A 13653-nucleotide genomic window follows, 5' to 3' on the forward strand; every position below is an offset into this window, starting at 1 on the left:
TCTCTGATTAGGCCACAAATAGAATTTAGATTTCCCAGTCTATGCTGATATTTTGATACTCTTCTGTGATAAAAGCATCTTTCAAACTAAACTTCTCTACATTTGAGCCATACGAATTCTTAAAACTATTGTACCTGTAATAATCTAAATGGTGCTAAGAGAATAAGTTTATGCTCCAGAGAAGACTGAGATGATTTGTGCTTTATCTCAGTCCTACGTGTAATATGGATTTGCTTCAGAGAAATATTTCTATAATTATGTGACAAGTATATTTATCTGAGATAAGTATTTTCTCCAGATAAATGTGTATTTGGCAAAAAAGTTTGAGATAATTGGGATTCCAATTGAAGAGAACCATTGTTTTAAAGTAATAAAGCTTTCTCACTTATCAGAGAACATAGTTATTTTACATTCTAAAGATCTCAATACAAAAAGATATAGGAATGTCCATACAGGAAGTTTGTTGGTGTTCACTCCTAGATTGCAAGGCTGTCTCAAGTTACGGTCATCAGAAAAAATTCTTTTTACTCTGTGTGTGTGTACATGTGTGTCTGCATCCTCCTTTGGATAATCTTTTATGAAGTGGATTTTTGTCATTGCAGTTTAAGTTGGTTTTTAAACACCAACCTCATCTTAGGTATTACAAGCTATCGCCATTTACTAAAATTTTTATAATATAACAATCCTTGTATGTCCATTTACTACTAACTCAACACCAACATTAGTTTAGCTTATGAATTAAATGTCTCCTACTGGAGAGCAAAAAAAATAATCTGATTGTTTAGCTTCTGAATAACTTAAATTCAGTAATACCTCCTGTTTTCAGTGCATAAGGGTAGCCCAGATAAGCTCCTTTCTCTGACGTGGCAAAATTTATCATTCATTTATGTTTAAATATGAGAACATAGGTTCTGATACTGACGCATCAACAGAAAATACGTATTTTAAATATCTAACTGAACATACAAGCTTCTCATGCCAGTAGTGTGATTTGATTGCTTAGTAGTGAAGAGTTTAGCGTCGTCCTGTATTTTTATAATTTTTGTCCATTTTAGTAGACTTCTGTTACTTACTGCCTATTTTGGGTGGGGATTGCTTTCCCACTGTTCCTTAAGGCACTCTTGTGCAGAGGGACAAGGAGGGACAAGGAAATTTACTCGTTTATAACATGCCCCTGCTATGCTAAATGAGGTGTCCTCTCATTTATGCCTCAAAAGAAGCACTTGTGTTAAGAGGAGGAAACTTAAACTCAAACCTGTGATATGACTTGGCCCCTGTCACACTGCTGCAGAGGAGCGAGGTGGTAATTCTCATACAGAAATATCTGACCCTCAAGTTTAAGCCCTGGGGATTTTGTAGCTTTGTGATCTGTGAAATGTCATCCAAGACTCTTTGTGCCTTAATTCTCTGTCTTTAAAGTAGGGATGATAATACCTGTCATGGAGTACTAGTTATGAAGATGAAAGTAGTGTAGGCAACTGTATGCTCTTTAAATTGTATATCACTACACATGTGTTAGTTAACTGTCTTATTATCAAAATTTTTTGATGGGGTAGATATTTACCTAAGGAGGTCATTTACTTTATAAGTTTGCTTGTTCCCATTATGTTATGTAATCACTGTATGTTGATGAATATCACTATTTTCCTTGGGGTATGATGTTTAGCTAATTCAGCCATACTAGGCAAAAAAAGAACAGCATTGTAGAAGTAAGCAAGTATCATATGAAAAAAAATTGTTTAATGACTTAAACAGAAACATGGAGTTGTACAAGTTCTACCAAGTTATATTTTGGGGGGAAAATGACATTCCCTTCAAATGACCATCATTCATTCATTCATTCATTCAAGTCATTTGTTAAGCACCTGCCTCATTCTGGGCACTCTGCAGGGTGCGTGTATGTATGTGTTTATTAGGTTTATTTGGACTTCGAAGTAACTGTGTAATGTTGCAGTCATTATTCAGAAAAAGAGGCAGAATTTACTTTAATGAGATCTGTGATTGGGAGTGACTAGTTCAGTTCCTTATCCCGTAATAGTTTGTTGTCTGATTGTTTAATACATGTATGACTGTCCCTACTTCACAATTAAAGCATTAGTCTTTGGTCGCATTTTTCCATTTTATTAAGAGCACTGGTCACATGACCTTGAGCACATGACATTGGCCATGTGGCAGATCTCTGAGGGCAGGAAGACTGTTGTACATTTCTCTGAATCCTGTGCACGTCCCACGACGGGGCTCTCCAGAGTTGAGAAACGGTAAATAATTGTTTGTGAAATGATTGAATGAATGCAGAAATCCAAGACTCTTCACGCAAGTGGTGTAGAATATTTACTTGTTCTTTGATGCAGTCATTCATTCATTCATTCAGCAAGTTTTTACTGAAAGTGTACCTTGTAGGTGATACTATACACATGCGTTTCGGAGTTCTGGTCAGATATCCCCCAAATTTTTGTGACAACTCTAGGTATGTGTCCCCAGTTCCCCTTCATCCCAAATATATCTGTCAAGGATTTTTTGGAAAATCACAAAAGAACTGTAAACTTTAGAGAAAAAGTTAAGAATAATATGGATGTATTTTAGGTGGTCAGTATTCTAAACAATAATTTTACTGGTAAGGATTTTTTTCCCAAAAGTGGCAGAGAAAACACTTGGGCACACTGCCTACCCCTAGTGTCCTCAATGGTGTTTGCAGTTAACCATCAGAGAGCTTGGTGGCTTACTGTTTTCAGTGGCTAACCTCCATTCCCAGTCCTTTCAGTGATAAAAAGGGACTCTGTCTAGCTACTGCTAGTTAGGTAACTTGCCCAATTTTACGCTGATGAAACAAACAATAGACCAGGTCAGGGTCCCTTAAAAATTGGCTGCTATGATTAAGACTTCTTTTAAAATTATTATGAAACACATGAATTTATGCATATAGCTTCAGTTGTTTCTATACTTCTGTGCTAACGCCCCACGCATCACACTAAAAATTTATCATGGGTGATATTTCTGTCACAAAGAAAACTTCAAAGTCTGAGTTTGCAGAAACGTCTCGTCTCAGTTGACAAGCCACCGACTTGAGTTCTGTGATTGAAATATACTCCAAGGTCAGCAAACCAAAACTTGAACATCACTGGATGCTAATACATTCAGTGTCTCACTGGTTATAATGCAAAGAGCACCTTTCAAAGGAGTATATCTTTATTAATCATTGCAAATTTGTACTTTTGAAATTTCAGACCCTTTTTCATTAGTTAATAAAGCCAGGAAGCTTAGTGCACTAGTCCCATTTTAATTTTTTGAGTCCCAGGTGCTGATTTGTCAGGGTTTAAAAATCTCTTTCACCTTATCAGATTAAAAATATTTATTTATGCACATGTTAACAATATATTTAAAAGCAACGAGAGCTTCAATTTTTAAAATATTAATTGTGGCTCCTTAAAGTATGACAATTTTATTTATACGTACATAATGTATAAAAAGGCATTTATATGTTAGCAAATATGCAAGAGAAGGCATTTAATGTAGGTGAAGCAGAATGGTTGTTTGTCAAAATAGTTAAGAAACCTTTCTAGCAGTCCACCTATGAAAATTTAGAGAGGCTCTAGAAACAGGCTTCTAAATAAGGGGTCTTTATAAGAAACAACAAAGGAACAATGACCAAAACTTAAAAACCCAACTTATCTCCCTTTAAATTCCAGACTCTTTTCTAAGCCATGGTTTTTACACACTGTCCTTTGGTAGGTGGGTACCTTGGCCTTATGTATGAAACACTGAGGGTGGTTTAAAGGTTACAAATGTGATCCTGTCAGATTGACAACTAACTGTTCTAATGAGGAAAAAATCCTCAAAGCATGAAATTTGAATGAAATGTGTGATTATAATTCAAGTACTGTTTACACAAACCTCTGGGGACCTTCCGAATAAATGCAGAGCAAGTGAGTTAGACAAACCTCTGGGCCTTCGCTGTACGTGTGCATGTGCAGTGTGTGTGTGTGTTTATTTTACAGTGTGAGGGAAACTTTCCACCATTAGCCAAGGCTTTGCTCTTCGGAACCGACACCACAATCCCGCCGTTGTAGGTTAATACTGTATGTGTTTTGTTACCACATTGAGTTGTAAGGAAATAGGTGCTTTGAATTATTAAAGTTGATTCTTGAGAATAGATGTATGCTCGGGTAGCATTTGCTTCGGCATATGCAAATGATTTAGTTTCATTTGGGATCAATTCCCAGAGGCCCTCCTTTCCTGTGATGCTCTGAATTTGGCAAGCTCAAGCCAGCCCATCTCCTTTCCTCCCACCCCCTTTCTTTCTTTCCTCTTTTTTTTTTTGTTCCTTTCCCCCCCTCTTTTTGTTGGTTGATAATAATATTTTTAAAAATAAAACCATAAGCAAATCTATTCACTTGCTTGTTACAAACCTTGTGATCTAGAAAGATTCTGTTGTTCAGTTGTGACCCATAAAGGTAAAGGAAGGCTTTCGCTTTCGTAATTACTTAAAGTTTACTAAAAATTTTAAGTTTAGTGAAAGTGTGCACGGAATGTTTGTTCAAATATTTATACAGGTTTGGGGCTACTTGGATGATGCCAAAACGTGGTCTCAGAGGTGCCTTTTTAGGAACTGACAGCTGTAAGTCATTCGGAGGTTCGGAGGTACCAATGAACTCTTGCTTTAGAACCCAGCAGACAAATAGCGTTAAGTGGGTGCGTAGATTATCCACAGCCCCAGGGAAAGCACCAAACTCCAGACTCGAGAGAGTGGCCAGGTGGAGGTGGGGTGCCCGGTCGCAGCGCGGGAAGCATCCTCCCAATCCTTGGGACACGCGGCCGGCTGCGGGGTGGCGAGGTGAAGTTCACGGGCGGCCAGCCTCCCTCCGGTTCCGGGGAAGCCGAAGCCGAGGGCTCGCGGAGCCCCGGGCGGGCCGCACTGTTACTCTGTTTCATTCCGCAACCCCGTTTTGTAGGTTGTTGACCAGGCAGTCAGAAAACACTGCCCCCTCTCTCCTTTTGAGCGAGGTCAGAGACGTGGTGGTTTTCTTTCTTTTTTTTCTTCCCCTCCCTCACTCCCCTTCCCTCCCCTTTCTCCGAGTCGGGTTCTCAGGCAGCTGCGTACAATGCTGGGAGCTAGCCAGCAGCAGAGACAGATGGCAGAGTTATTAGATGTGCATCATACGATTCCCTTCCTGCCACTCGCTTTTTAATCAAATTAAAACAAAAAAGAAAGAGAGGGAGAGAGAGAGAGGGGGAGTCAATTAACTGCATTTGTATTCTGCTCAATAATGGACCCTGTTCCACTTTTACCCTAAGGCAGTTGAGTGGAAATTTTAGAGAAGAAAAGGGTGCCTAGAACAACAACCAAAAAAAAAAAAAAAAATTTTTTTTAAAGAAAGCAAAAAAGAAAGAAGAAAAAAGAAAGGGGGGGGGAAGTGAAGACTGCAGAAATGTGTCCGAATCGGCATTATTCGAGGAACTAATAAAAAAAAAACCCTCGGAAAAGTTGAATCCATGTCGCGTATGCATTAGGATTTAGAGCTCCATCAGGGCCGGGCTGCCTTCCAGCTCCGCTGCGCAAACTTGAGCGTCTGACAGCAGCGCGGCGGCCTCCCCCGCCCGCCAGGAATGGTCTCTTCCTGCTTTGCATATTCACCACGCTTGGCCCGGCCATATGGGAAAATGCAACTGAAGGAATTGTTGTGAAAAAAGGGACAGCGAGTTTGAAATAAAAGTTGTTAGAGTGGTACTGAGGAGAAAAAAGAATCCGAGACCATGTACTGCGCATACACAATCCCGGGCATGGGCGGCAACTCTTTGATGTACTACTATAATGGGAAAGCGGTAAGCGGACGCGGGCTGCGAGGGGGATTTTTGACAAGTTTTATTGTCGCAGGGTTGAGCATCCTAGGCGGTGATCACTGTTTGCAAAGTTGTCGCAGGACGGCCGCACCTTCCGCGGTGCCATGAAATATTTATCCTTTGCCAATCCTGGGGTATCGGTGTTGTTTTTTTTTTTTGATTTTGTGTTTCCCCAACCCAAGTAGGGTAAGAAAAAAATAGATGGATTTCAGAGCTTTAGAAAGTTTGCAGTCAAGGTAAAGTTGGGAGGTGGTAAGATGAAAAAAAAAAAAAAAACTTTTGGAAAATTCTTGTTCCTTCCAAATGACTGTTTAAAAGGAAAATCAGATATTGAGAAAGATGCAGGTAGGCTGAGAGGAAATTTGGGGTAAGTTTCTCCCTGGACCGAGGTTCTGTGATATCCAGTCTTACTAAGTTGGAAGCTTAAAGTGAAATGGATTTAGTGCAGAGAATCTGAGAGGTTAAAATAGAGCAAAGACATAGAACTGAGACATGTAATTAAGAAGTAGATTATATAAGCTTTTTTTTTTTTAAGCCAAAAAGGGGAAGAAAAAAAAACTCCAAAAAACAGGGACCCATTCATACATATAACAGTATTGCTGTAAGTTATTTGTGTTGTGTGGCTTCTTTCCTCATTCCCCCCCCCCCCCTTCCAACAGAAACGCTTTATTTAAGAAAAAAAAAATGTGTTTGGTATTTTGTGCATAACCCCAGCAGAAGGTTTATACTTGCCATCTGGAGGTTTATTTTTTTTTTTCCCTTCGGCTGGGCCCTCTGAAGGAAAAGGATTTCAATATTTTCAAATCGGTATGTGGAGCTCTCCGGAAGAGTTGTTGGGGAATAGAGAAGCAAAATTTTATTATTTTAAAATAGAAAAGGAGAATGGGGGAAAAGTGAAAAGCAGCCATTTACAAACTGCTCTCTTTGTGTACTTTGAACTTCCATTTGGATTGATCTTAATCAGGGTGTGATAGCTGGGCCAGAAGGGACCGATCAGAGCTTTCAAGCAGGCCCAGTTCAGCTGTAGCGATTGGCGCAGGCGAATTAACATGTGTGCGTGGCGGTATATGCGTGAGTGTATATACGTGCCGATGTATGTATAACGGTTATTTCTAGCTGAGCATATACTGGAATGCACACACATGGAGAGAAGTGTTGGAGGGTGCAGTATGGTTTAGGAAGATGAATAATTTCATTCAAGAAACCAGTTTTATGAATGGGCAACAGCTGAAAGAATATCTACTTTTACTTTGAAAAGTCCGAGTAAATCATCAAAAGTTTATAAAACTATCCTGTTTTTATCTTTTAAAAAAAGAGAGAGAACCTAGCGGGTAATTAGAAGAATATTTAAGTGTGGTAAGGGAAATAGAATTTTAAAACAAATGGCTTATGTTGTGAACTGATCAAGTAAAGTGGTTAAGTTTGTAAACATAAATCATGGGATTATGTAACTTTAAAAAAAAAAAACTAGTGCCTAATTTGCAATTGGTAGTCACTCATATGTAGTTCTTAAGACTTTTGCCTGTTATCTTTTTGAGATTCCCACGCGTAACATAGTCAGCCAGTACCTTTAATTTTAAAGAACTTTTAATGAAAATTTTGTGAGTGATGCTATCACATTCAGTAAGAAAAAGCATCTCAGAAGCAATAAAATAGATTCAGAGATTATATGACCCTTGTGCATTATAAGAGGGATACAATGAATATAATTTTCCGTGGTTTTTATCTTTAGGAATTACCAGCGGTGTGATTTTTTTTTATATGTTAATTGTTAATTTTGCGTCTGAAATGTCTTAACTGACAACATTTTAGTTGAAGTTTTGGACATTTTAACTCTCTTTTAGCTAGAAGGAATTTTTAAAAATATGTGTTCCATTCCCACAGCTTGCCAGTTGCCTCTACCATAAGAAAATGCTGAATATGACATCATATCACTAATATGCCCTCTCAGTTGCCAAATATTTTGGTTGTTAGATTTTTTTTTTTTTTTGAGAGGATGGTACTCATAAAATCAAGATCACTCTGTCACAGGAAATGTATTTATAGGAACTGTTTTAAGGCACTTATTAAAAACAAATCTGGTGATGTGTATCTCTATTGATTCAAACACTAGAAAGAGGCAAATTGTACATACATTATAGTTAGAAAAAATAGCCATTTGGAACACCAGCAGAAAGCTTTTGAAACCACGGATGCTTACCAGTTCTTCGTTTTAGCTTTAAGAAACAGACAGCAAGGTCCAGTTGTACGTGTTCTTGGATGGAGCCAATTCTATACCATTTTAAAAAATTGCCTTCATGCATACACTGGAGAAGCAGATTTTTGTTTATTCTACAGTGTGTATTGTACTGGCTCTAATTCTGCATTCAGCAGCTTTTGATTTGGTGCCAGACATCTTGTGGAGATTGTGTATGCCATGCGTTAATTGTTCAAAATGCCTATCGAAGAGACTTTACATTTCTTGAGTTTCGTTTGTTGTTTGGGGTTTCAGTATCCATGCATTTCTGTGGGGATGTGCTCGGATGACCAACGTGTGTTTTAACCTAAATTGTTGGAGTTAAGTGTGATCAGCTATTTGTTCCACAAGCTTCCCTCTGAAGACAACACAGCCCTGAATTCCTTCTTTTTTTTCCCAGTGACAAGTCAATTACTTGTTTAAATTCAGTTTGAACTCTCTGAACTGAGAGAGGCCAGAGGAAGCAGGTTTTCCCTGTGAATAAACAAAAGAAGAAAAATGTAAAATCATTCCAAAACACTGTGATTTTAGGTTGTGGGAAGAGTACAATTAAGCATTACAACAGTTATGATTTCTTCTTTTTGAATTGGCAACTATGTATAGGGTTTGCAAAATCAGTTTTCCTCTAACTTCCTAGCAAGGGAAGTATTATAATCAATGATATTTTGGGACAAACAAAGGAAAATGTGGATTTTCTATTACCTTCAGTTATGAAGTGTTTCCATGACCATAACTCACAACAAATTGTTTCCTTCTTTCTGTGAAATATTGGACCTGTCCTGAACTGTGGACTTCAAGAAGCCAAAACCTACCAAAACAAATCATAACCCTAGAGCTGCCAAAGACTAAATCTTGAATATAAACCAGAATGTATTTTTTAAAAAATCAACTCCTCCTCAGGTGAGAGTTTAATGAACTTGACCAACATGAATTGTGTGATTTCTTTTCTCTATGGGTTAGAGGTTTCAATATAAATGAAGCCCATTCTCAGCTAAATAAAATTTTGAAAGCACTACTACTTAACTATGGGAGAGAGGGTTTTTGCAGAGAAAATCAGTACGGTTTCTTTTAAGTGCTCTGAGTATAAACGCCTATCAAATAATATTGCTGTGTCTGTCCTCATTGAGGCAATAAGCAGTGTCAGGCATTACCTGGTCCACCGTAAGTGTAGTTTTAGCTCTAAATTTTGAGTTTTATAACTGCTTACATTTTCTTATTCATTGAATAAGAACTTTAGTAAGTAATTATTTGGTCAAATTCCACCTATCTAAAAATAAAGCAATTCCACAAAGATAAAATTATGGCAAAGGAAATTGAAAACAAAAGTGGCGAAATTTCCTCCTAATGGTAATTTAAGATCACATCATCAGCGCTCGCCAGCATGTGCATGTGTTAAACCGTATAGAGAAACCTGTAATTATTGTAATTGCTCTTTTCGCTTTATACTAACAAGCTTCAAACCATGTTTCAAACTAGTTGTTTTTAAATAGTTATTTGTCAAGTCATCAAATCTCAGAAAGTAAATGGTAATGAGCTTTCCACGTTTATATTCTGACTCTTGGTCATAGGATAACAGCTTTTCAACTCCATAAAGTTGAGAAATGAAGATGGTTATTGATTATTTCTGATATCGAGGCCAAAAAACTAAAATAATTTCATGATTCTTTGCTTAAGATGGAAAAAAAGGAACATTTTAATTCCAAAATCTCTCAGTTGGGAATATGTTCTTAAAAGAAAGTTTTCCTATGAATAAGTAAAAATCTCAGTCACCTAAATTGTTTGAAGCTAAAAATCATGATATGAAGTGTTTAGCTATTTTTTTCATGTACCACAGGAAGTGCTAACATAAAAAGCTTAATATTTAAATAGCACCAGTAATAATATTTTCCAGTGCATTTTACATATGGCCCTTTCTTTGCAAACCTCACAGTTGGTTCTGGTAACCTCATGCAGGTAGGCACTGGGTTTTTAAGTTTTCAATAGTGTATCGACTATGTAAATTCCATTTAGTATTTTTAAAAGCTATTTCATATACTTAACTATTTTCAGAACCATGAGTATAAATGAAAGTAGCTGGTATAAATGCATTACTTTTAAAAACGATTGTTTAGCTGTTGTTACAGAGCAAAATTTGCTTAGGTTCAAACTAATATAATTTTTCAATTCCCCACTGATTCAAGAAAACAAAACATATCAAAGGAAAAACAAACATGCAGGAAAAACTTCCTTTAAGTGAACCTAGTTTTTGGTATTGTTGACAATATTAAGCATTTTAATTTACTCATTTTAAAATAACAATGAAAATTTTATTTTTTTTCCGTCTGTGCTTGATTGCTTACAAGAAAATTATGTTGATTTTGTTCTGTAGGTTTAAGCTGGTGAAAATTCACCAGACGCATAACCTTGATCTTGTGGCTACATCTTGCTCTTCTGCCTCTGATTAAATTTCCAAAATCCCTGCGTGAGATTCACAGATGACAGACAGTTTGAACATTTCTCTGGGGCTAATTTCGCAGGAAAAAAAAGATGGATCGGTTACATATTTGGTTAATTTATTTAATCCCTAATTTCTGGTAGGTTTGAACATTCTGAATATCGTGTTCATAATTGATAAGCATCCTTGTAGCGCTAGGCGATGGCATTGTTTCAAGGAGATTGAGGAGGAAGGACATTGGAACACAGGGGGAAGAGGGTTTAGGGAGAAAAGTGGCCGGGGGAATAAAGATCTAATAGCTGGTGCAGTCCTTAAATACCTTTCCAACTGATCTACAGGAAATTGTGCTGAAGAATTGTTTGTTTCCTGTTCCACTATAAATGTGGTTTGCATTACACTCCCTATTTGTGTTTTGTTTTGCTTTGCTTTTTTTTTTTTTTTTTTTACTAAAATTGCAATACCACTACAGAGACTTGAGAATAAGTGATTTCTTCCTTGTAACTTATTTTTTAAATGGGTTTTAGTATAGTTTGATTTTAGACATTATCCTCTTTCATTATTCTCAATGTTATGTGAGTGTGTTTCTAAGCTTGCTTGCAACTTCTATCACTGTGATGTCACTGAGGAAAAAACAAATGCTTTAGTGTCATTTCTTTAGAATCACCCTGTAGGCCATACGTACAGTCAGCAAGCTGCCATCAGAAGATTCATTTTTTAAAGAATCTTAATTTCTAATCCTGTAAAAATATATGGATAGGTTGTGGCAATTTTAACAGTCGTTAGAACCCAGGTTTACTCTTACCTTAAAAGAAATGCAGTAAGAAAACATTTGTTCCGTGTATCAAACAACTACTCGTAACTGAGAATCTCAGGACAGAAACACAGAAGATTACCAGGCTTTTTCCCCTTTTTCCTCTAATATCATCACAGTTACACAAAAGCTAATTTTTCACAGTCAATAATTTTACACTTCAGTCTTTCAGAGTTTATATATATTTGGGTTTAAATTCGCCCTTAATACTTAAGATATAACTGAGGTGACACAGGATAAAGTTATATGTGGTAAACATTATTGATTACTTTAAAAAAAATAAGGTTTGGGACTCTGTGTTTATAAAATGTTTATATCTATTCAGGAAATCATCATAGTCCTAAAAAACAGTTATCTGTATACCAGGAAACGCAGAGGAATAGTCACAAAACTGAAAGAGAGACTTGTATAAAATAATTATATTTTGAAGTATGAAGTGATCTGCTCAAAACCTATTCATGGAATTTTCAGAAAACTTCACTAGTTGGAGGATTTTTAACATTTTAGCATCTGTAATAAACTATTTGCCACATTTATGGGATCATCTTAGGCATACAGATATTATTGTATTTTGTTAAGCAAAACAAATTTATTCTTCTGAAGAACAGTTCTTAAGGTTTGGGGCTTGAAAATGGTTTGAGAATTAGGTTCTACTCCACTTCAACTTTGGGAAACTTTCCTTTTTGCAATGCCAAAGATTTATAACTTAGGTTCCAAACTACAGCCTTTTATTAGCAGATGTATTTATGTCACGATACCATATTCTGATTAGAATTTTAAAATTCACGTTGCTGATATTTTGGTCTTTCCAATTCCATGTTGCCTCATGTCCATAGTTTTCTTCAAATTCTTCTTCCTTATCTCTTCAAGAAAGCTGCACATGCTAATCAGGGCATTTTATTCAAAAGTGACTTAAAAGGGACACTATGCCTATAACATTTTATTTGGGAGGGTATCCTGTTTAAAGGCAGTCCACCCCCAAATGGGGATAAAGAGTGGGTTTCAAACACCTGAGAAGTCAGGGGTGGGAGCAGTGTAGGTGATGGTCTAATTTCAGACTCCACTGAAAAAATGCAGGCTTTGGCATCCTCCAGGGACCCAGGGCTGTGCTTTCCTGGAGACCAAATTACACTCCTCTGAAGACAGGGCACGTTGAGGTAATTGGTAGGACAAAGTGGGGAGAGTTGAATTCCAGCTGCTTCCATTGTAGCTGACCTGAAAATGAATAGGGGATGTTAAGAGTGGAGGGTAACATTTGACTTGGCTCTTTCACCTCCACAAACCTAAGGGTGAGAATTATAGAGTCCGGAATGACTGCACCGATAATGATCCTGTTCAAGGGGGGAATTGCTATGTTGGGAAAAACTCTCACACCATTTTAAAAATAGTTGATTCATTTACCAACCACAGTCCTATTACTGTAGCCCCAAGAAAGTTTATCCACAGTGTGGAAGCACTCCTTGTTTCTATCATGAGCCATCTAGTGAGTGTGTCTTGGGTTCTCACCTCTTTGGGTACCATTTTTAAAATGCTCATAATGAAAGACATTCAGAAGGTACTGGAATCTCATCTCCAAGAAAGGAAACAAAAAGTAGAGTGTCTACACTCCCTTTTCCCCAGAATGTGTGCTCTTTTTTTTTTTTTTTTTTTTAAGGAGAATGATGCTGTGTTACTCAATAGCTTTTCTCACGAATAAAACAAATTAAATTGATGTTACATGCATATTTAAACCCCATCCAGTTAAATACTGACGTGATTAAAATAATCAAATGTATTACTTAAAAAATTAAAAAGGATAAATCCTGTACCCCATTATTTTATTGACTTTTAAATATAAATTGCAGATATGTTTACATTCCTAATGGCATTATTAAGCTAAACTGACAAATCAGAGGAAGAAAAGTTGATTGCCCAGCACATTATTATTTCTGCACCTGTTATTACAATTCAGAAGTGGAGGCTTCGCACACAGGAGCAGGATGGATGCTGTTTTCTTAGGCCTCCTTTGTGTGATGTGAGGGTTGGGATAAATGGTTAACAAGTGTAGTTTCACTTTGTAGTGCCTTTTGGAGTGTTGATGTGATTAAAAGACTACAGTGTTTTTTCATGTAGCTTTGAAATTAATATGTAAATAATAGGGGATGGTCGGGCTCTTCTGTACTGACTGCACTAAGCCTCCCTAAGCAGAATTGGAGGGGGGGGATATCAGCTCTTTATTAGACGTTGTTTAGGTATAAATAGTGCCAACTTTTCATCTCTACCCTGTGAACCTGTAAGGGAAAAGAAGGGAAGAAGAGGGGCCTATCAGATTAATTTAGGTAGGGTTGCAGATCT

The 13653-nt window shown here is 37.1% G+C and overlaps 1 protein-coding gene across 29 annotated transcripts in view; it reads left to right on the top strand.

The window, feature by feature from the left end:
- Window positions 1-13653, top strand: part of TCF4 (transcription factor 4) — a 356728-nt gene that overhangs the window by 252157 nt on the left and 90918 nt on the right. For 2 of the 29 annotated variants that reach the window (XM_007191955.3, XM_028168975.2), the window contains exon 1: window positions 5631-5820. The exons of 25 other annotated variants lie outside the window; for them this stretch is intronic. In XM_007191955.3, coding sequence (XP_007192017.1) covers window positions 5752-5820 — 69 coding nt within the window. In that variant the 5' untranslated portion in view covers window positions 5631-5751. Of the gene's footprint in view, window positions 1-5630; window positions 5821-13653 lie in introns of those variants that run through there. 2 more of the 29 variants (XM_007191953.3, XM_007191954.3) reach the window with 1 other exon arrangement.

The sequence above is a fragment of the Balaenoptera acutorostrata genome, chromosome 13 (genome assembly GCF_949987535.1).
Source record: "Balaenoptera acutorostrata chromosome 13, mBalAcu1.1, whole genome shotgun sequence".
Taxonomy (NCBI): Eukaryota; Metazoa; Chordata; class Mammalia; order Artiodactyla; family Balaenopteridae; genus Balaenoptera; species Balaenoptera acutorostrata.